The sequence below is a fragment of the Hippopotamus amphibius genome, chromosome 8 (assembly GCF_030028045.1).
Source record: "Hippopotamus amphibius kiboko isolate mHipAmp2 chromosome 8, mHipAmp2.hap2, whole genome shotgun sequence".
Taxonomy (NCBI): domain Eukaryota; kingdom Metazoa; phylum Chordata; class Mammalia; order Artiodactyla; family Hippopotamidae; genus Hippopotamus; species Hippopotamus amphibius.
Window position 1 is genome coordinate 19,143,089 of NC_080193.1, and position 23,724 is coordinate 19,166,812.

The 23,724-nt window shown below is 41.3% G+C and overlaps 1 protein-coding gene across 1 annotated transcript in view; it reads right to left on the reverse strand.

Annotated features, from left to right (window-relative positions):
* ANAPC5 (anaphase promoting complex subunit 5) overlaps positions 1-22,267 on the reverse strand; it is a 36,517-nt gene extending 14,250 nt beyond the window's left edge. The window contains exons 1-10 of the mRNA XM_057746022.1: positions 21,951-22,267; positions 19,225-19,304; positions 18,696-18,805; positions 17,469-17,661; positions 10,291-10,357; positions 8,228-8,329; positions 7,028-7,218; positions 3,361-3,442; positions 2,632-2,721; positions 174-355 (exon numbers count right to left, since the gene is read on the reverse strand). Coding sequence (XP_057602005.1) covers positions 174-355; positions 2,632-2,721; positions 3,361-3,442; positions 7,028-7,218; positions 8,228-8,329; positions 10,291-10,357; positions 17,469-17,661; positions 18,696-18,805; positions 19,225-19,304; positions 21,951-22,157 — 1,304 coding nt within the window. The 5' untranslated portion in view covers positions 22,158-22,267. The remainder of the gene's footprint in view (positions 1-173; positions 356-2,631; positions 2,722-3,360; positions 3,443-7,027; positions 7,219-8,227; positions 8,330-10,290; positions 10,358-17,468; positions 17,662-18,695; positions 18,806-19,224; positions 19,305-21,950) is intronic.
* Positions 22,268-23,724: the final 1,457 nt, after the last annotated feature.

The following is a 23,724-nucleotide window of genomic DNA, read 5'->3' on the forward strand; positions in this document are numbered from 1 at the left end:
TAGGAAAAACCCTTGCAAAGTCTGTGCAAAGTAGAAAATGTTTTAAAATTCAAAAGCACTTTCTTTAATCCCCTGCACAAACAACCTCCATCCATTTGGCCTTCACAGAATCAGTTTGCTAGCTTCTGCTCATCTATAAAAGGATTCATGCCCTCACAGCCTTGAAGACCCACCTGCGGCCGTAGAGCCTCCAGATGGCCGTTTTCTGCGCAATGCTGATGTCGATGAGCTCTGACAGGCTGTGTTTCCAGTGCAGGAGGTCGGAGTCCTTTAGGGCATCCATAAGTTTGTTTGCTGTCTTCCCAGCAAAAGCTCGCTGCTGAACCAGGGACTGTATTCCCAGGGAGGCGAGGTACTAAGGGGACAGACATGCGCACGACTCATGATGGAGATTACATGACAGAATTCTGTTTTGCTCTTCAGAAACCTGGCATATTTCACATTTCAGCACATGCACAATGACAGCACTATTTAAAAAGAAAGTACCTGCAAGCCTGACCCTGATCCCTATGAGATATGTTCCTGAAAAACTGGGGATGGAAGAGAGGCTAATGGTACAATGGGAAGAGCCAGGGCTTTGAAGTTAAATGGATCTGGACTTAAGCACTGCCTCTGCCACTTACATGTGACCTGGGGCCAGTCACTTAGCTTCTTAGACAAGCCCATCTGTAAAATGGGCATCAGAGCTACCATGAAGAATTATTTTAAGGATTAAAATGAAATAGTACATATCAAACAGTGCTGGGCACATTATGTGGTTGGAGATTAAGAAAGGGTGCCTAGTATGAACATAATTATGTTTCCATTAACTTCTGGTATAATTTTCAAGGATGAAAGCTCAACTGAAAAAAGGTCCAAGGCTTCCCTGGTGGCGCAGTGGTTAAGAACCCGCCTGCCAATGCAGGAGACACGGGTTCGATCCCTGGTCTGGGAAGATCCCACGTGACACGGAGCAACTAAGTCCACAAGCCACAACTACTGAGCCCACTCACCACAATTACTGAAGCCCACATGCCTAGAGCCCGTGCTCCACAACAAGCCACGGCAATAAGAAGCCCGCACACGAAGAGTAGCTCCTGCTCTCCGCAACTACAGAAAGCCCATGCGCAGCTACAAAGACCCAACAAGCCAATAAATTAAAAATAAACTGTTAAAAAAAAATTAACCAGTCATTTAAAAAGGAAAAAAGAAAAAAGTCCACTTGAATCCGTAACAAAAATTGTGCTTACCAACTGTAAAATAGATAGCTAATGGGAAGTTGCTGTATAACAAAGGGAGATCAACTCAATGATGGGTAATGCCTTGGAGGGCCGGGATGGGAGGGTGGGGGGGAGTCGCAGGAGGGAGGGGATATGGGGATATATGTATAAATACAGCTGATTCATTTTGGTGTACCTCATAAGCTGGTACAAGAGTGTAAAGCAATTATATTCCAATAAAGAGCTTAAAAAAAAAAGAATTCTATCATTTATTTTTATGTATTTATTTATTTACTTTTAAATTTATTTATTTATTTATTGGCTGCATTGGGTCTTCGTTGCTACGTGCAGGCTTTCTCTAGCTGCGGTGAGCAGGGGATACTCTTGGTTACCAAGCGCGGGTTTCTCATTGCGGTGGCTTCTCTTGTTGTGGAGCACAGGCTCCAGGTACACAGACTTCAGTAGCTGTGGCACTTGGGCTCAGCAGTTGTAGCTCATGGGCTTAGCTGCTCCTCGGAAGGTGCGATCTTCCCAGACCAGAGATCGAACCCGTGTCCCCTGCATTGGCAAGTGGATTGTTAATCGCTGCACACCCAGGGAAGTCCCATTTAATTTTATTTTTATTGAGACAAAATAAGGTTCTTTGAGCAACAATAATCTAGATTCTTTTTTTTTTTTTTTTTTTGGCACACGGGCTTAGTTGCTCCGCGGCATGTGGGATCTTCCTGGAGCAGGGATCGAACTCATGTCCTCCGCATTGGCAGGCAGACTCCCAACCACTGCGCCACCTAGGAAGCCCAATAATCTAGATTCTAACAGTCATTACTGCTTCATGTGTAGAGACTATGCCCTTTCAATGCCCCTCAGTATTTGTCACTGAGGCATATAATTCAGGTCCTTCCCTGTTACTCAAAATGAGAAAGGACAAATCTGCTGGTCAAGTTTACTTGTTCCTGGCTTTCTTTATTATTTCAAACAAGGATCAGCAAACTTGTTCTATAAAGGGCCAGACAGTAAATAATTTAGGTTTTGCAGGCCACATTTGGTCTATGTCACATATTTTTCTTTGTTTTCTTCCCCCAACTACTTAAAAATGTAAAAGCCATTCTAAGCTTGAGGGCCATACATAAGTAGGCAGTGAGCCTGATTTGGCCCACAGGTTGTAGAGTTTGCCAATCCCTGGTTTAAAAATAAGCCTTTCCTAAAAATTTTCTAAGTAAATATGTGGAAGTTAGTGTTGATCAACAAACTAAACAGAGATCTCATCAAATTGACAAATAGAACTTTCACAGACGTTATTAGGATAAAGGGAGCAGCCAGAAACCTATCAAAAGAATTTAGTGGGTTTGATTAATAATTAAGGTCATAGGTAACTGCCAAGAATAAAACCACACCATTTATTTAAACAATCAAACAGAAAGATGAACCTTACCGGTAACCCAAAATGTACAGCTTTCTTCACGGAATGTTCCAGCAGAACATAGCTATCAGACCTCTTCTGTCCCAGCACATAAAGCCAGCTCTGGCAAGAGGAGTCATCAAAATGTATCATAACCATGATAATAGCTAATGTTTTATTGAAAGTATCGACATGGTTGCAAGAACCAATTAACAAGGGACAAAATAAATCCTCTAAAATACACTTTCACAAATTATGAACCTAAATGAAACCCATCAAACCCATCAGACTGAAATAAACAAGCCATTTATCTTCACCCACGAGAGCAGGGAGTGGCAAATGTTCCAGAAAATAAAGCATGAAGCCCCTGTCTGGCTTGTAACTGAGAAAGTGAAATTCTTAGGTGGCTGCGGAAGTCTGTATTCTGCTTATGCTTGGCGATGATGCTTTGACAGGACATAGCCTTATCCAGTTACCAGGTACTACACACACCTTTGTTAACGCCAGTGTTTGATGCGGCAGTTTTGCATGGCAAGTTGCATTACAATTTGTAGACAAGAAATGCCCCCCGAAAGTAAAATGGACATCAAGAATTAAGAAAGATAAACATGGGTTGCCTTTCCTGAATTTCCCTGACTATCTAACTAGTTTCCCATCACTGCTGAGGACCTTCCAATTGCAAAACAACCCAATTCAAATGGGGCCTTTCGAAGGCCAATTCAACCCAGGGGCAGAACTTCCAAGACAGGAAGGTGGCCTCACCAAGCAATGCTGCAGACACACGTGATCATTGGACTCCTGGGCAATCCTAATCGCCTCCTGCAGGGCAAGCTCTGCCTGTTGACTAACGACAGACTGAACATTAATAACTCATTAACAACCACAAACATGTGCAGGCAACAGGAACAGGAAGTCATCTGTATGGTAATTCACCAGTGTGCAGGCCTCTGGGTTGGAAGTTGAAACCACGGGCTTATTCCCTCAGAGGCACTCCCCTCCCCCAGCAGCAAGAAACAGTACAGGTGGAGATACAGAACATGTCCCTTCCAAGGTGGATTTCTACTAAAAGGGACGTGAAGTAATGGCTTTTCTTCATCTTAGCTCCTAAGATTCCTTTTTTTTTTTTTTAAATTGTCTACTGCTGAGGGGAGGGGGACAAGAAGAGGATGTAAGATTTTACTTTTCATTGCCTTCCCTTCTGCAAAATTTGAAAAAATTTTAAACTATGGGATTTGATACTTCTATAATTTTTTCAAAACTAGCTTTTAAAAGTATTTTGAGGATTTTCGCTTCTGAGATTTCTTTTTTCTGCTCCTGTGGTCCCCCTCCCTCTGGGATGTGTCCCCCAACCTCGCAACTTCTGTGGAAATTCAGCCAACTATTCTTGGCCCCACTGAGCCTTTGCTTCTGAAAAAGCCCATAGAAATGCTATTGGCTTGCAGTGCTTAATTAAATACTACTGTGTATCACCCTCTATTTATTTAATCTGTGTTAGTTTTTTCAACCTGCAGAGGGCACAGGAGATGTCTTTAACTTTGGTTTCTATAAATGCTGAATCAGTGAGGATCTCAAAAAAGAATCAGAAATTCTAGAGGTAGCACTTATATAGGGAAAAATTTATGTAATATTTTCTTTCAACAAGAGCAATAGCCTCACATAATTAATTTTAACTGGGAAGAGCTGAATTCTTCCTCAATAACTACCTGTTTGAATAAAGAAACCAGAAACATTTTTACCTATTTTACATTTCTTTTAAATTCCTTTTAATGCTGAGATGCACCAGAATATAAGCTATTTGAAGGCAGGAAGCATATCTTTACACACAGGCCCTCAATAAATAACAGCTGATTTAATTCTGTTGAACATCTGATGACCAAATAATGTTATATTTAGAAAAAAGGCTTTTAGGAGAACTGTATAGATAATATGCTAAAACAGGACCAAAGAAAGATTATTTTTCCCAGCCAGGAAGAAAAGGTAGATTACCAACACAGAAACTTCAAAGCTGCTGGCCAATCCTTGAAGAACCTAAGGTTTTCCATTGCTGCTAATCAGAAAAGCCTCTGATAAAAATTTTCAGTAAAAGAACAAGAGGCAAACTAGTTGTAATATCTGAAATGCACTAGCTGTCTACTGTTTGCAAAATGCCAGAGCAGAAAGATCTGTAGCCTCTATTCAGCTTCCTATGTCATTCAGCGTAAAAGCCAAAGTCCTTACCTGGGCCTACAGGACCCTTAATGCTCTGAGCCCTGCCACCTCTATGACCTCATACTCCTCTATTCCACACTACTTGCTCCTCCTCAAACATGCCAAGTAAATCCTGCCTCAGGGCCTTTGCACTCGCTGTTCTAGCTAATAAGAACACTCTTTCTCCAGATAATGCACAGATTACTCACTCCCTCAATTCCTTTAAATCTCTATTCAAATATTAAGTTAACAGAGGTTAGGGAGGGCTGAGTTGCTACCTTAACATTTAAACACAAACTTACAAATTGAAGAATAAGTGACCTGTGTGTATATCTGGAAGAGTGTTACTTCTGAAAACAACAGTACTCCCCATCATCACTCTCTAATCCCTTATTCTGCTCTGTCACTACCTGATATATTATAAATATGTTTAATGTTGTTTATTATTTATTTCTCCCACTGTAAGCTCCATGAGAACAGGGTATTTTTCTTCCTCTTTTGTTCACTGCTGTATCCCCAGCACCTAGAACAGTGCCTAGAACATACTAGACGCTGAGTAAGCAGCTATAAAGATCTTCAAGGAATCTCCACAATCCTATTAGCTAGGTGACAGAGACTTATACAGGCCCATAGCTCCAGGACTAAAAATAAAGAAGCCTGGAGTTGAGCGAATCAGAAATTAATTAGTCATTAATTGCAAACAGCTGCCTAGCCACTGATACTATTGTAAAGATAGAGAAATTCATCAACAGATTAATTACTTGTATCTAGCTGACTGCATACAAATTTGCAAACCCTAGGGCAAGCTGTGTGTAACACAGAAATAGGTTATTGGCAAATATTACAAATGGTGTTGTTATTTATTATGAGTACATAAAACATGACAGGCCCTGATCAAAGAGGTTATTAAAACTGGGCAGACAAAAAGAAGTTGACTCTTAAAAGATAATATGGAATCTCACAAAATCATGGAGTTCAGAGTAGCCGTCAACATTATCTGGTTCACGTATCAATCTGATGCTCGAGTTCCCCTAAGCTCCCCACTGCGGCACTCGTGAGCATTCTGCTGACCCCTTTCTCAGAGGGGTCCATACAAGGAAATCACCTCCTTACAAAAAGCAAAAATGTTTTGCTCTTTAACGTCTACTTTCCAGCTCCCAATCTTCTCTCACAGTCACACCCTGGATCAGTCTGAGCTCTTTTCACATGACCTTCACTACAGGAAGATGTCAAACACATGCTTGGCTAAAACATTTCTTCTGCAGGCTAAATATTCTCACATCCTTCCCACACTATTTACAGGACACGGCTTTGAATGCCTCCAGTGAGACTGTCCCCCACACAGGCTCCAGCTTGTGTATGTCCCTTTTGAAATGTGACAGCCAGAAGTTAATAGAATTTCCCGGTTGTTGCCTGGGCCATAGAGCAAGGAGTAGAAGTTTCAATTCTTGAACTTTGGACACCATACTTCCATTAATACACTCTAGTCTCTACTCAAAGATGCCTGTGGCAGAAACCATTTTTTCTTACATGGGAAAAAGCCACGGGGGGGGGGGAAGGGAGGCAGAGAGATTCTTTCAATTAGTAATTTCCTACCTTTTCACCATTCTTGACATTATTTCATTATTTCCAAAATAGCCTCCATATTTTGAAAGCTTTTATCCTCTTAACTCTATATACTAAATAATAACTGATCAATTTCCTATTTTTATTTATTAAAATCACAGGCATATCTTAGCGATGGCCTAAGTCAGTGTCATCTCACTGAGATGCCTGAATTCCAACCAAAAGCACAAACGTGACTTTCAGTAAGCCACGCAGCCTTTTATACAGTAAAGACACAACTTCCTTTTGGCTTTTTGAAATGCTGAAAATAACTTTTACATCCGCATTATTACCTCCGAAAAATCCTTTTGGGAATCTCTGGCCTAATGACCTAATTTCCTTTTAGTTCAGTGGCGGTTCTTAGAAGTAATGAAAGAGGCCGTGTACTTAGACGGTAATGCTAAATAGTGACACCAGGGGGCAGACTCTCCAGGTGGAAGGTTTTCATTAACTTCTGTTCACTGCAAAAAGCTTCCTTCTTTGGAAGTTATTCCAGGTTGAAGAGCCTCTTTCTTTTCTCCTTTTCCTTCTTCTTTTTTTTTTTTAAAAATATAGCATATTAAAAAAAATACATCTCAATTAACATTTGAGAGATAATTTCTTCAATTTCTGCATGAACAAAAGTCTGTAAACTTACTAGTGACCGAAGCGGCAGTGCAGGGCGGCCAGGTTCAGAGCAGCGTATCTCAAGCTCCGGCCATAGCCTTCTTCCCCGTTACTTTTGCTTTCCGCTCCAGTAAGAATCAGGCGGTCAAAATAATGAAGGAGGCTGTGTGTTGAACTGAAAACATCTTGGACCCGGAGGTTGTTTAAGTAGCTGAGGTAGTGCTAAAACAAGAAACAATCAACATATTTTAAACGCTCTGCTTTCTCTTGTGTAAGATTCAGAGAGGTCCACTGGCTGCAAACACCTGTGTATCCCCTACCCTTTCAACAAGGTGGTTGTAGTTTAATCTTTTCCCCACAGCAGAATTAAATATACTTAAGGTGCATTAGCTGGTTTCCCCCCTAGAAGGTGTTCCCAATGAAAAAAAGGGAATTTCGTTAGCATTTGTGTCAGAGTTTTATCCTAAATATTCATCCACTGTGCCACTGGTTACATTAGGATCCATGGGTGATACGTGAGGATGGAGAGGGACTCACCTAGCTCAGGTATTAAGGAATAGTGTGAGTGTAAAAATAAAGATCTTAAAACTTGAATTCATACAAATATAAAATCTATTTTTCTAAATGTCCAAGTTAAAACACAGTGAGACTTTACTAGTCTGTTAGTTTTAGAAGTTAATTATTGTCTATTTTTATACTATTTTCATTTTGTTTGGCTCACTGAATTAAAATTCCCTCCAACAGGCAGATCCTGTTACTAAGGAGCAAAGCAGATATATTTCTATAAGAGGATAAAGTCGGATGGCAAACTCAGGTACTATTAAGAAAGTTCTCAGGATAAAAATCCAATAAGGAATAGGAATTATTTTAACTTAAAACAAAAACAAAACATAAATGAAACAAACAAAAAACAACAAAAACAGAAGAGAAAAGAATTTTTAGGCCTCAAACTTTAAAAAAAAAATCAGTCTACTCTATCATCTCCCGCCCATAAGTCAGAACATCAGAGAGGCGATGAATGGAGAGAGCACCCACAGATGGAAGCAATCCCTGCTGGCCCCAGGGGTCAGGGAGCTTTGCAACCTAGGCTGAGTCATTTCTGTTCCAACAACATGATTTCTTTCCAAGAACTTGGGTCAGTGGGCCAATCCTCATTTGCACAACTACTCAACAGGAAGAGCAGTCTTGTGGCTACTTTCCAGCTTAGCAACAAATTCTGGAAAAGACTCACCGCTTCAGCAAAATCAGGATTAAATTTCAACAAGTTGTTCAACTCTTTCTGCAAAGAAGCTGGAGTGAGGGCTTTAGTCTCATCATTCTTTAACAAAGAAGCCTGAAATTGTAAAATGACAACTCAGTAGAAAGAAATGTCCAATAAACATATGGACATGTACATTAAATAGCGTCTGATTACTTTCTTTTCTGCACCTATGCTCTCCTCTTGACCATGCAGAACACTGTTTTCTCTTCCTGGTATTCTAAGCCTCCCAACCACCATCCCCATCCACATACTCTTCCATGCAAACTCCTGCTTAGCCTTCAGGGCCCAATTTAGACTTCAGCCAGCTGCTTCTATCACCTTCTAAACTAGATAAGGTCCTATAAGCATATACATGCTCCCACAAGCCCCCTGCACTAACCCTTCCTGCAGTACTTACCAATTATGTTAAAAGTGCCAGCTGACCCCACACCCAGGCTGTAAATGCCTTCAAGGCAGGAGGTGTCTATCTCCAGCCTGGCAAAGAGCCTCATGGCACACACTTGCCCTACTCCTGGCTATTTGTTTCATATGGATGGTACCAGCAACGATTATATGAAGTATGTAGAAAATGACTTCTAAATTAATGATTAGTACTTAACTGGGTTAAAGACTCTTCGATTTTAGCTAGACAAATTTTTCTTTATGAGTAATAATAGTTTTCTAATTCCATTTTAATTCATTATTTCATTACAGAAGATTCCAAAAATATGGAAAAGCATACAGAAGAAAACAAAAATCATCTGTAATCCCTCCACCCAGAAATAACACTATTTTCATGTCAGTGTATCTCATTCCAGTCTTTTTTCTGTGTGTGTGTGTATGTGTGTATGTGTGTATGTAGGTATGTGTTTATACACATACATATGCATATGTTCTTAAAGTTCGAATATCATTTTATTACCTGCTTTTTCATGTAATAATATATTATAAATTTGTCTCATTAATTGGTCTTTGAAAATACAATTTTTAAAGCAAAAGTATTAACCCTTTGTCACATGTATTGCAAATCCTTTTTCCCATTTTTGTTGTTTGACTTTTAATTTTGTTAGAACATGTACTGATATGCAGACATTTTTCATTTTTATGCTGAAAAATCAAATGATCTCTTACATGTTTTCTTCCACAGTTTTTATGTTTAGAACGTCTTTCCCCATCCTGAGATCAGTTAAAAGTTAATGTGTAGTTCCTTCTAGTCTAATTATAACTTTAGCTGTTGACAGCTAAGCCTTTAATCCACCTGTAAAGTACTGAGGTGCAAAGATGAGGTGAGGATCCAGCTCTGTTTTCTCTTCTACACTTAACCAATTGTCTAGAGGGGTTTTCCTAATCTGTTTAAAATTTATCTGCAGGGGTGATTCTATCACCTGCATCTAGATCTAAACATTACATCTTTCTGCAGAAAGAAAATTAATAACACAATTAGGGAAAACTAGAAAAGTAGAGCAAAAACCAAAATTCTATGCTGAAAATAACATGGGAGAAAAACATTCAGCTTATATTACCAAAAAAAAAAAAAAAAAAGAAAAAGTATGGCTCAAGAACACCAGTAAGAAGTGTCTGGGGTAAAGTGTACTGATGTTTGCAACTTGAAATGTACCAAAAAATAAGATGAAATGGTGGCTAGATGGGTAGATAAATGATAAACAGAGCAAAATATTAATTGTAGGATCTAGATGATGGGTCTATGGCTATTCACTGTACAATGCTTTTCAATTTGTACTTCTGTTTGAAAATGTCCATGATAAAGTGTTGGGGAAAAGGGAAGTAAGTCTTCTAAATCAGGTTTTTGGGCAGTGTTAGTCACACACCATTACTAAATGAACATGCATTACTACTCTAATAGAGAAATAAAATAACATACAAAATAGGAAGGGACACATAGCTACAACTGCATTGATAGTAAAGAAAAAAGGACCAAGAGTAAGAATAATGCTGCTTCACTAATAAACCTACTCACATAACAAACATATGTCATGACATATAATGTCACAGGACTAAAAAAAATTTCATGATAAATGACAGAAGTAACAGACCTGTTGAGAAAGAAAAAATTCTGCTTGTTTTTGGGACAGAGGCCCACTGCAAGATACCTCCTCTTCTCTGGAAAAAAAAAAACAAAAATAATAAAGAATTACACAATAGTGAAAGGGATAATGCTTTACAAAGTCAAGTAGATTCTTCATCAGGAAAGTTTAAAAACTTTTAAAATTAATTCTCTCTTCTCAGGAATAGAAAAGACATACTTAAAAAGTGATGCTGAATGACCTGCCAAAGTTCACACGATATAATTATGGACAGATGTAGATCTCAACTGTACACAGCCTGCAGCATGATCTTTCTAAAATGCAAGTCTATCATCCCTGATTTAAAGCCCTTCTGTGGAATCCCATCACCTTCCAGAATAAAGTCCACACTGCTTAGCAGGGCAGGTGCAATGCTTCCCAACTGGTCCTACCTCTCTCCTCTGCCTTCTCTTCCTCACCTATACCCCAGCCTTGATGAACTCCTTACAATCTCCTATCATGCCAAGATGCTCCTCCTGCTTCCCCAACCTGCAGGGCCCAATTTTCCATCCACTGTTGCACTGTTGTACCATCCGTCATTCAAGAATACCTCAAGTGTCATATCCTCCAAGAATCTCTCCTGACATCTCTCATTTGAGCTCCCACTGTCTCCCAGAGATACGGGTGACAGCATCTAGCACTGCACACTGGCTGTTCTTACTTATATTTGCATATGAACACCCCGTCCACGCCCCAGGCACACAATGAGCACTCAGAGTTTGGGAAATAAACAAATAAAGAGTATTTAAATCCTCGCTACAGATATAAGATGGTGCTATATTCAAGAACAAGAAAAAGAGGACTCATCTAAGAAACAACCATTTGCCTATGTTTAGATTACACAGAACCAATAAGCAAGAAATAATACTGATATAAATCTAGACTTGAGGGACTTCCCTGGTGGCGCAGTGCTTAAGAATCCGCCTGCCAGTGCAGGGGACACAGATTCGATCCCTGGTCCGGGAAGATCCCACATGCCATGGAGCAACTAAGCCCATGCGTCACAACTACTGAACCTGCGCTCTAGAGCCTGAGAGCCACAACTACTGAAGCCCGCACACATAGAGCCCGTGCTCCGCAACTAGAGAAGCCCGCACACTGCAACAAAGAGTAGCCTCTGCTCACCACAACTAGAGAAAGCCCGCCTGCAGCAACAAAGACCCAACGCAGCCAATCAATCAATATTTTTTTTAAAACCCTAATACCTACTCCTGCAAGTGTTGTAATGAAGACCAAAAAAAAAAAATCTAGACTTGAGAAATCTATACATGCACAATATAAAAGTCATAAAAGTCTTATTTTTGAGAGAAAAGTATAATACCCTTTTGCCACATGACTGAAGAAATGGCTTCTCTGTACAGGATTATAATAAGCATAAAAATCAATATTTACTCATCAATAATATTTTTATAAGCACGCTGTGTCTAATACAGCAGTTCTGTTTCACGCAAACAATATGTAAACAGGTATTCCAAAAGAAAAAAATGCTGTTGAGGTTAAACCACTTGGGGAAAGCTGTATACCCTCTCTTCCCTGGAGACTCATGACACACATTAGAGAAATCCAGCAGAGACACACTATTCACTTTTGCTTAATGTAACATTTGAACAAAGAATCCTTTCCTCACATCTCTCAAGAAGCACTAGTGTTCCATAGAAAACACTCTGCGAAGAGCTGCTCTAATATTCTCTTGGGTTCACTTCTGATACAAGGCAGCAAGCATATCAGATTCTGCAGGTATCGGAGCTGCGGTGGACCAGCCCCAACCCAGCATAACAAAGATCAGTGAAACAACAGTGACCTAGAGGGAAATGGAAAGAAAATTCACAGGCCAAGTTCTCAAATGGAAAACAGCTAAGTGTCTGGGCAATAAGAAGCCCTTTTCTCTTAACATACCCCTCAAAGAAAGTAAGACCAAGGCTTGAAATAAATATGGCTGTACACAAAAAGGCTAGAGACAGAAGAGGATCTGAATGAAATGGGACACACCACTCCTGGTCCCATTCTCCTCTAAGGTCCTCGATGCTCACTGGTACCAAATGTTTTATTTACTTAAACCCTTCCCCCCAAAAAGATCTGAAGTAGCTTACAATAAAGGACACAAGAACAAAAGATTAATAACATAGAAAGAGAAAACCAGAATCATATAAAGCAAAATTGCTACAAATGAAGGCAAAAGCATTTACTATAAATGAAGGTCAAGTTTGGCTGTGGCTTTCATAGTGGCAACAGCAGCCGATGTGAAGAAGCTTGGGAAGAGCAAGTAAAAATACCGTGGCCCAAACTATCCTTTTACTGGCTCTTCCTTTGCTTCCTCAGGGCCTCAAATACATACCAGAGAAAGTAACTCTTAAAAAGCCACAAAGGTATTCAATTTAGGAAGGGGGTTACTCATTTAGGAAAAGGACTCAAGTATACCTTGTTTATGAATCCAATTACCAGTTGAGACAGAATTTGAGACTTACAAGGGCTATACATCAAAGGCACTTAACCTGGGTCCATAGATGGGCTTTAGGAGGCCATGAACCTTGTAAAACTGCATGTAAAGTACGCATTTTTAATGTGGGGATAGGACAGGGCATTCATCAGATTCTCTGGACCGGACTCTGGAAACTCCCCTAAAGGGCTCACATCACCCACTATAATTGAAATTTCTAAAATATAGGATTAAACAACCAAAAAACTGGGGCGGGCAGCACTTGTGATGCATAAAACACACATCTAGGTCCCCGGGGAAAAGGTCTGAATGGGCTTACAGTCTTGGTGAAGGTTAAGACCAGCCCATGTGAAAAGATGGCAGTAAACAGTAAATACCAAGAATGAATATGATCTCTGCACTTAGAAAAGGGAGAAATCGCTCCAGCTGGACTGGTGAGGACCCTGAAAGTTGGAAAGGAGTAGAGAATGATGAGGAGGGAAGAAGGCATTCCAGGAAAGGAAAACAAAAGACGCACAATGGGAAAATGTGCGGCCTGTTAGAGGGATACAAGCAGACCCGGCTGGCGGGGGTAAAGGATCCAAGCTGAGGTGCAGAAATTAAGGTCAGAAAGGTCAACTGTGGAGGGCCGCAAACCCCAGGCTGGAAGACTCCATGAATCTCTGGAGACTTCTGAGCAGGGCAGTGACAAGACAAAAGCAGGGGAGGGGAGAGACTGAGACAGGGCACAGTTATGAAATACCCAAGGAGGCCAGAGGGGTCATCCAGCCCCTCCTCCCTACCCTGTGTGCTCAGGCCACACTGTCTTCCTTCTGTCCCTCCAACATGTCAGCCTGTCCTGTCTTGGGAGCTGTGAGTCTGCCATGCGCTCTGGCAACTCTTCTCGGGGCTGGCTCCATCATCACCTGGCTCCCAGTCTTTTCCTTTTTTTTTAAATAAATTTATTTATTTGTTTGTTTGTTTATTGGCTGCACTGGGTCTTCATTGCTGCTCACAGGCTTTCTCTAGTTGTGGCAAGCGGAGGCTACTCTTCGTTGTGATACACGGGCTTCTCACTGAGGTGGCTTCTCTTGTTGCAGAGCACGGGCTCTAGATGCACAGGCTTCAGTGGTTGTGGCACACAGGCTCAACAGTTGTGGCTCATGGGCTCTAGAGCACAGGCTCAGTTGCTGTGGCGCACAGGCTTAGCAGCTCCGCGGCATGTGGGATCTTCCCAGACCAGGGCTCAAACCCGGTGTCGCCTGCACTGGCAGGTGGATTCTTAACCACTGCACCACCAGGGAAGGCCCTTGGCTCCCAGTCTAAAGGGCCCTTCCCTGACAGCACCCCACACTTACACTTATTCCGTATGCCTGTGTCCCAGTCATTCCTCTCCTGCACTGACACTCTCTGAAATTACATTGCTTATTAATTTAGTTACCGCTCCATTACCTGACCCTCCCACATAACTCCACCAGGACAGGGACTTTCTCCTCTTCACTGGCAGAATAGCACAACATAGTACCTGGCACACCAGAAGCAATGAATAAGTATTTGCTGAATAAATTAATGAATTTGGGAGATTTATATTAAATCACTGGCAGGTGAAGAAATGCCAGAATTTCTATTTTTGTCAGGTCCTTTGAGAAGCAGAGAGAAGCTGTAGCTCCAGCAGCTTGCAGACTAAGTAGCCTCCACTGCAAAATCGTGAGGTGTAACCCTATAAGCCCCCTCTTATTGCAGGAAACAAATGCTACCCTGTAGCAACAAGGGGCAAATGAAAAGCTGAAGCTAAATGTCAGTCTGCACTTTCTTCTGTAATTGGATTTTTTAAAAACATCTGATAAACATTTGTTCACTGGATATTTACTCCCTCCCTTCTAAATTAACAGGTGGGTCCCCATTTTCAAATAGGAGTAATTTCATTGTAGGATGGGAGCCTTGCAAGCTAGTCAACATTACCTTGGCCTTTCTCATTTTAATACAAATTTCTAGGGCAAGAAAAATAACTTCCCTGAAGAAAGCAAGATCTAAAAACATTCCAATAACTAAAAAGGAAAGAATGAAAGGAAGGAAGAAAGAGAGAAAGGAAGGAAGAAAATGAAAGGGCCTCTCATAATACAGTAAAACATTAGAAAAGAACACAAAAAGAAAAATAATGAAATTTTCCTTTTTAAAAGAATCAAGAAATGTATGTAAATATACATTATGAAAAATTTTAAATCCTATAACAAGTAAAAATCATTTCTTTTTTGGACAAAGAATTATAATACTTAAGTAGAATAACATTTAAATTATGTATTTCTTCTATTTCAGTGATGAATTTCAGTTTACTAAATGCACACTATTTTCTGAAACCATACACCTTAACAGTATACAAACTGTATTACACACAAATGAATTCTTAGAATAGACTAAAAACAAAACGATGCAGCTAGACCTAATTAAATCACATTAATTTAGGAGAAAGTCAAACCTAAATAAGAAGTTCTAAGAATTGACATTCTGCTACTCTAAACATATAAAGTAGCTAGGACAAAGATTACATCGTTCCCGAGAAGCCTTCCTTAAGGGAATTAAATGAAAGAGAAATTAGAGAAGAAGAAGAATAGTGAATATTTGTTGAATGTTTACAGGCACAGTTCTAAACACTTTATACAGATTTATCATTTAATTCTCAAAACAACTCTCTGAGGAGGTGACATGGGCTCCATTTTGCAGATGAGAAAACTGGCGTACAGAGAGGGTGACTTGCCCAAGATCTCAAGGCAGTGAGCAGAAGAGCCAGAATTCAAATCAAGGCTCTGACTCCAGAGTCAGACTCAACCCCACAAGGTACTGCCTTTCCTCTAGACGAGAAGCATTTGTGAGCAACTCTGAGTTTTTGGAAGTACTTACTGGTACTATAATCTCCTTGCTCCCAGGATGTGCTGAACAAATCACATAACCATACAAAAGGCACTCATAGGAACCGCAGGGAAACATTCTGTGGCTATATACAGTCACCCCCCAGCCCCCAAGGGGGCTAGCCAGCCTACACAGGGCAGGTGGGGCGTCCTTCTCGCAGAGCTCTGAACACATTGCTACTTGTAGTGATCTGTTTCCACGTCAGTCTTCCTCACCAGACCGTGGGCTCCCTGAGATTAGGAAATACAAAATACACGTGCACGCGCACGCGCACACACACACACTCTCATGTGTTCTTCCCTCCAAATACAAGTAGTCTATTTGGTAGGGGATCCCAGGTAACAGCTGGGGAGAGGGGACGTGAGACAGCGAAGGGGAGGAAGTTAATACACATTGTTTTACGGGGTCAGTTGCCAGCGTGGGGAGTGGATGACGTGTCCTGATTCTCTGCATTCATTCATCCAACACATATTCACAGACATTACAAGCCAAGCACTGAGGAAAATGGGGTGAAATATGACAGAGAAGGGTCTTAGCGCTTGAAGGGGTGCAAAGGCAGATATAAACGAGTAAGTAAATAAATGCAAAAAGTGATTTTAGTGAGAAGAGCTATGAAGGAAATGAAGCTGGAAGTATTTAGGATGAAGGTGACTGCAGGAAGGCCTGCGTGAGGACACGGAAGCTGAAAGGAAGGGAGTGGGCAAGGTGAGAAGCTGCGGAGAGCATGCCAGGCATCCTGAGGCAGACCTCGGTATTCAAGAAACTGAAAGCAAACCGGAGCTGTCAGACCCTGACAGTGAAGGGAGAGTAAGGAGAAAGAGGTATCGAGGATGACAGCGACCAGATCGTGCAGATAGGAGGCCACAGTAGCTCAGATTTCTGTCTAAATCCCACAGACAGTCAAGGAAGGTTTGAGGCATAAGAACACGTGGTGTGATGTACATCATAATGGTTCCCTTGGATGTTGCAGGAAAAAATGATAGTAAGGAGACAAGAGCGGAGGCAAGGAAAGCAGTTGGGAGGCTAGAGCAGTCATCCAGGAAATGGATTCGGTGCTTAGAGCACGGGGGAAGCAGTGGCGATGGAGAGAAGTGAACTAATTCCAAACATATTGTGGAGGAAGGACTGGCTGGATCTGCTGAAGGACTGGCTGTTGGGGTGAAGGAGGAGGAGGACCCAGGGACATGCCTAGGCCTTGAGCTTGAACACCTAGGTGAGCAGCGGCACCATATCCCCAGGGCTTAAACTTTAGGAGGCATTCAACAAATTTTCACTGAATTAACTGATTATGAATTCCCTGCGATATAATGAACACTACTGCTCAGGGTCCCAGCAGAAAACAAATGGCATATTCAAATGGGGTAATTTGAGAAGAGTTTAATAAAGGGCCACTTACAAAAACAGGGGCAGGAGATGGATAAGCCATAGCGGGGAATATAGTCCCAGGGCTGGTAACAGTGGGGCACCTTCTGCACCAGGCCTGGGAAACCTTCCCAGGTACTGGACCCCCAAGGTATGCAGAGCAGGCCACCTGACAGAGGCTGTGACCCTACAGCCAGCCCACCATGACCCCGAAGGAAGGAAGCCAGTGAATCAACACCCTGACCTTACTCTCCTTGACCCTCTGGACTTCCCACCAGCGCCTTCCAATCAGAAGTCAGAGGGGAAGGAGCTTACTGATGAGGCCCATAAGGGTCAACTTCCTGGCTCCGGAAGGACAAAAAGATGACAACCAGCACATGAACTCTGGATGAACAGGATTTACCATGCTCGCAGCAATGCTATTTCACAAGAAAGGGATTCCCGCCATAAAAACCTAAGCTACCTTATAGATACATCAAGCTCTTCTTTTTCCATTTTTCTTTCACCCTCCTCTCTGCTGGCCAGTTCCATATCAGCATCCTCCACCGTCTTTTTCTCACCGTTCTGGAAGTACTGCTGAAGGGCAGTGTACAATTTAAACACTTGACTGAACGAAAGCTTACTGTAGGCCAAGATCATGTGACGCAGAAATAAACCTACAAAACAAGACACAGAGGAGGTGAAGGCATTAACCTGAAATCCAGGCTACACAAAGTTGATGACTGTTGCAATTCTTCCTTCAAAATAATCCCCAAATAGACACTTGCAGTTGCTGTTCCCTCCACCTGGAACATTCTTTCACCAACTTTTACGAAGCTGATTTTCTCTTTAGCTGATTTTCTCTTTACGTTAAAAGCTCAGTCCTCCCCACAACACTCCACTCTTTATCCAGCCAGTGTATCTTTTCATGACTCTTACAACTATCTGAAATTATCATATTGGTTTACTTTTTACTGTCTGCCGGCCCCTCCCCCCAACAACCACAAGAATGTAACCTCCATAAGAGGAAGGTTCAAGTCTCTCTTAAAGTCCAGAGCCTGGCACATGGAAGAGCAATAAATAACGGATGGCGAATGACATAAAAACTACCAAGAAAATCTGCAATAATGTTATTACTCACATTAAAATATTCTTAAAATTATAATTACCATATATTATAATTTAATAATCAAATAAAGCCTCTTAAGTTTATTTCAATTAAAAAAAAAAAAAAAAAAGACAATGCAAAAAAAAAAAAAAAAACTACCAGGAAAAAAATGCCAGATGGCCGGAGCGTGGCTATAAAGCTAACAGAAAAGCATCAAGAAACTTCATGTATACCCTTGCCTTATAAACGATATCAATAATCTACTCTTACTTACCTCTCTTCATAAAAGTTTAGTTGATGACCCTGACTTAGTTGTACAATGTGGACAAGTGAGCAGGGGACTGTGAGAAAGAGCTGAGAAATCCTAAAAAGGCTCCGCAACCAGGCTAGTACTCTGAAGACAGCAGACAAGACAGAAGATGCTTTTCCACAAGACAATTATTTAAACACAAGGCAACATGGCAAGGCCATGAATACAAACTAAAACATGTCCAACATCCCCACTGTGTGTGCCCAGATACAGCAGAGTAATGACAGGTGTGATTTAGAGAGCAGTTCACTTAAGTGAAAATATTCTCTGCTCTCCTTAGAAGAACTTCATACCTACTACACTCGTTTTGTGAACCTCTGGTTCAGTTCCAGAAAAAGAATCTGAAAGGTCATCAAAAAATTGTTCCATATCCTTCAATTCGCCTTCAGCCATCAGTTTGATTCTGAACAAGAAAAATGAGGTGCGCATTTTAAGAAGGCCCTTTGAACAGCTTCCCACATTTCATATTCCACAATCACCTAAATAAATCTATCTGATAATACAAATTGTCATTCCAATATTCTGAAAAGTATCACTGCTGATGTTTTCTTGATTTTAAAATTTCTCAAAGTAGCATATCAGCCAGTAAAAATGAAAATTTCTGCAACAACTAAAAGGAACAAGGTAGTTCTATACAGTATAATAAATTTTGAAGCAGTATGTTTAATGCTATCCATTTTTCAAAAAGAAATTAAAGATACTTAGGTAAACAACCTAGAATAACAAAGATATCTTTTTTAAGGACTTAATCACTATATGCCTTTTTCTAATTTTTATCTACTTTGACATGTTTTCATATTTACAGAAGAAAATGAAGCTTACCTTATCTGTACTGAGTTTGCCAGCTGAGGACAAGATTCTTCAATTAACTTGTAAAGTTTGGACAGTGTAATATCTGGGCCCTGGGTAAAGGAGAGATAGAAAGTTTACAGAAAAATTTTAAAGAGCTGGAGATTGATAAACATCGGCAGACGAATTCATTTATCAACCTCTCTGCTTTACAATCATTCCAAACGTGAAATAAATCAGGAAGTGGGAAAAAAAACCCTATCTGCATAAAACGCTAAAGTAATACTTCACAGTTGCATGGCATTCTCTCTTAGCTGAAGGAATGACTTAAAGTGTAAAAAAAAGCATAGAATATGTAGTCTGATGTTCCTTCCTTCTTAGTTTTGCAATCATGCCAAAGCTGTAGCCTCCCTGAGCTCTAGTTCCTTCATCAGTAAGATGGAGATAATAAAAACTACCCTTGTTTGTGGCAAAGATTAAGTAAAATAATTCAAATTGTTTTGTAACCTGGAGAACATTATATAAACACAGCGGTCCTGTTTTTCATAAACATAATCTCATTTAATCCTTCCCCAAACACTGTAAGGTAAGCAGTCATACTATTTGTCCAAGTCCATAAAAGGTACCATTAGAGACAGAGAGTATGCAACCTCAGCTATCAAGAAGATTACAAATTATCTAGGGTTTAAAACTAAACAGTGAATACTTTTTGGAGAGTAAGCTGACGGTACGTATGTCAATTTTAGATGTGAATAACCCAGCAATCCCACTTCTGGGGAAGGTATGTTCGCCATGCATAGTTTGAAATGAAGAAAAACTAAAAAGAATCTATAAGTCCATCAATAAAGAGTTCATTTATAATCTATAAGTTTCAATACTAATTAAAAGTATGCATTAAATTATGTTTCTCTTCTTACTGTGGAATACAATGCAGCCGTTAAAAAGAAGGAGGTAGATCTACTCAGATGTGCTGATATGGAAAAATCTCCAAGACTTGTTAAGTGAAAGGAATAAGCAGCAGAAGTAGCATTAATGTAAAAAAAAAGGCAAAATTAAATTAAAATAATACATGTAAATATACTTATAATCATATGCATCTACCTATCTATACATACACACAGCAAAAGGTCTAGAAAGATCCATCCTGAACTGTTACTCAATAAACAGTTGAATGAAGAACATTAACCATGATAATCTCTCAGAGGGAACAGGATTAGAGGGCCTGCAGATGAACCATAACCTTTCACTCCATCAATTTTAGTATCACTTGAAGGTCTGTGTTTTTTTTGGCCTCCCGTGTGGCATGTGGGATCTTAGTTCCCCACAGGGATCGAACCCAGGTCCCCTGCAGTGGAAGCACAACGTCTTAACCACTGGACTGCCAGGAAGTCCCATTTGAAGCTTTTACAATGAATCTTTGTGTATTAAGTTTAAAATTAGCTAATTTTTAAAGTCAAACAACAAGCAAATAAGTAAAGGTTGGAACTTTGCTAGACGAATCCTATATACACGTTGATTAAAACTACATTAAAACTACACAGCAGTGGGAGTTCCCTGGTAGCCTAGTGGTTAGGATTTGAGCTTTCACTGCTGTGGCCCGGGTTCAATCCCTGGTTGGGGACCTGAGATCCTGCAAGCCTCGCAGGACAGAGAGCTGCAAGTTATAGGGACCCCACTCCTTTTATTGAATTAATTAGGCAGGCCACTTAACCTGTGTCCTCAGTCCCCCTTCTCCTCCCCCGCCCCCAAAAAGGTGACAGATTTTTATTTATTTATTTTTTTTAGTTCTTTTTTTTTTTTTGGCACACAGGCTTAGTTGCTCCGCGGCATGTGGGATCTTCCTGGAGCTGGGATCGAACCCGTGACCTCTGCATTGGCAGGCGGATTCTTAACCACTGCACCACCTAGGAAGCCCAAGGTGACAGATTTTTAAAAAGCTCTTTATGAACTATACTGAACTAGGCTTTGGGGCTACAAGGGTGAACAAAAATAGGATAAAGTAATGCCTTCATGGAGGTTACAGTCTAGTAGAGGAGAGAGACATCACTCATATAATCACACAGATAAATGGAAAAACCAAAACTGATACCAGGCAAAGTGCATGCCCTGTCCCTATGAGATTAAAATGAAAATAGCTAAAACTGACCGAGCATTTACTATTTGCCATACACTGCAAAGGCTTCCCATGGATCTTCTAACTTAATACAGCCATCACACGACAGTTTCCATTACTGTTTTCATTTTACAGAGAAAAGCAAAGACCCCCAAAAGTTATGGAATTTGCCCAAGTCGCACAGCGGGTAAGTGGTGGAGCTACAAACCTCAGTCTGCAAAATGAAATAAAACATGTAATGTGCTTAGTACACAGTGAGTGTTCAGTCAGTGTTGGCTGTTACTCTTATGTCATTGTTACCACTTATTACGGTCCTTTAAGGTACAGAGCCTGTAGCTTTGTCTCCAACGCTCAGCCCTCCATGTAGCCTCATTCTACAAAAGACGGAGGATCTGAGAAAATAACTCCTCCCCCAGTCACTCACCTAATAAATGCTGGAGCCAGATACAAACCTGCTCCAAAAAAAAAATGCATGTAAAGTGCCTGGTCCATCATAAGTACTCACTAAGTGTTCGCTGCTGGTATTAACTATATTTTTCGAGGTGCTACACGGCAGAAAGAGTGTCCGATGAACCCCCGTGCCCCAGCTGTCCGGCACAGAGCAGGTGCTCAGCAAGGGTTTGCTGAATGAGCGGGAGTCCCTCACCTGCAACAGCGGCAGGAGCAGCTGGTTGAGCCTCCGCCGCTCCATGAGGCTAACGGCGCCCTCGCCAGTGCGGCCCATCTCGTTCAGCAGCACCAGCACCGCGATTTTATAGGGCGTCACCCAGTCCTTGATACCGAACACATTGGCGTGCACCACCCCATTGGTCATCATGGGGTTGAAGTAGAGGCTCTCGTGGACGCTGGCCATGGTGCCCCCGGACTAAGTCCAGGAGCACCTGTGCGGCCCGTGGCCAGATTTCCGCTCAGGGCCGGACACAACGCTCCCTAGGCCTCCGCCCTCAGGCGCCGTATCCCAGGAAACAGGCATCCTCGCGACGGCACGCCGTCGGCCAATCAGAACAACGAGACCAGAGCACGGGGGGGGGAGCTACAGCCAATCACAACGCCCAGAAGTACTGTGAAGGTGGGGCAAAGGCGGTGCACCTAAAGACTGAGTCCCTACAGAAACTCATGCGGAAGGAGAGCAGGTTCCGGCTCCACGTGGACTGGCATCGAGTGAAAGCGAGTCGGCGCTTGCGGGCAAGGTCTGATCGGCCAGAAGGGCTGCCCCATTTGTTCATTTAATCTGAAAATAATTAAAATTAAATTCAAAAAGGATTGCGTTTAAAACCAAGGAAGTTAGGGAACTCCCTGGCTGCCCATTGGTTAGGACCCCGCTTCCGCTGCAGGGGGCCTGGTTTCAATCCCTGGTCGGGGAACTAAGATACCCCAAGCCTCATGGCACGGCCAAAAGTAAGCAAATAAATAAGTAAATGTAATGGCAAGTCTGCCACTGAGAACAAAAAACAAACAAACAAAAAACAAATTTGAACTTGCACCTTTAAAATTTGTGTTTTAATTCATTATGTTTATTTTTAAATTCAAAAGTTCGGAAGTTTCATTTAGCTCTTTTTTAATGAGTGAATAAATATTTTTTTCCTCAGTATTTCACAGATGCCATTTGCAGACAGCCGTTAGGTTGCAAGTGGCCATGTATCCTTACGTGTAGTAGAAGACAATGTCACCTCCGTGTGGTGAATCTCCGTTTCCTACCTAATATTACATTCTGGCATTCATGGCCCCCTCAAAATCAATCCCTAGACAATAGTTTCAGTCCGGGTTTTCACAGCTCCCCTTCCACTCTTCTGTATCTTGCCCACTGGCACTTACTTCTCTACAGCCTGAATTATTGCTGATAATGATTTGCCTTCCGTACTAGTCTACATGTCCCTTAAAAGGAAAACCACCTGCTCAGGGGAGTTCCCTGGTTGTCCAGTGGTTGGGACTCTGCGCTTTCACTGCGGTGGACCTGGGTACAATCCCTGGTCGGGAACTAAGATCCTGCAAGCCCTCTGGTGCGCCCCAAAAATAAAACAAACCAAACCAAAACAAAACACCTGCTCTTCAACTCTGGCTACATACACTGTGCCTGGTGCCTGGCTTTTGTTGTCTCAATCGCTCTTTGTTTAATGAATCCTGAATGAATATGTGGTTTTAGTTCACACACACACACACACACACACACACACACACACACACACACACACGGAGGCAGAAACATACAGGCTAAATAACTGGGCCAGAAGTCATTAATAGCTTGGAATACAGGACCTAACTTCCATATCTTTAGAACGAGAACTCTGTACATTTTAGACATAAAATTATGTGTATTTTAGACATAGAACTCTTGTACATTTTACCACATTCAGTTGTTATGTTAACTGTCTTTTACTTGTGAAACGGGAACTGGCTGTTTGCAGGAAATTTAATGCTTA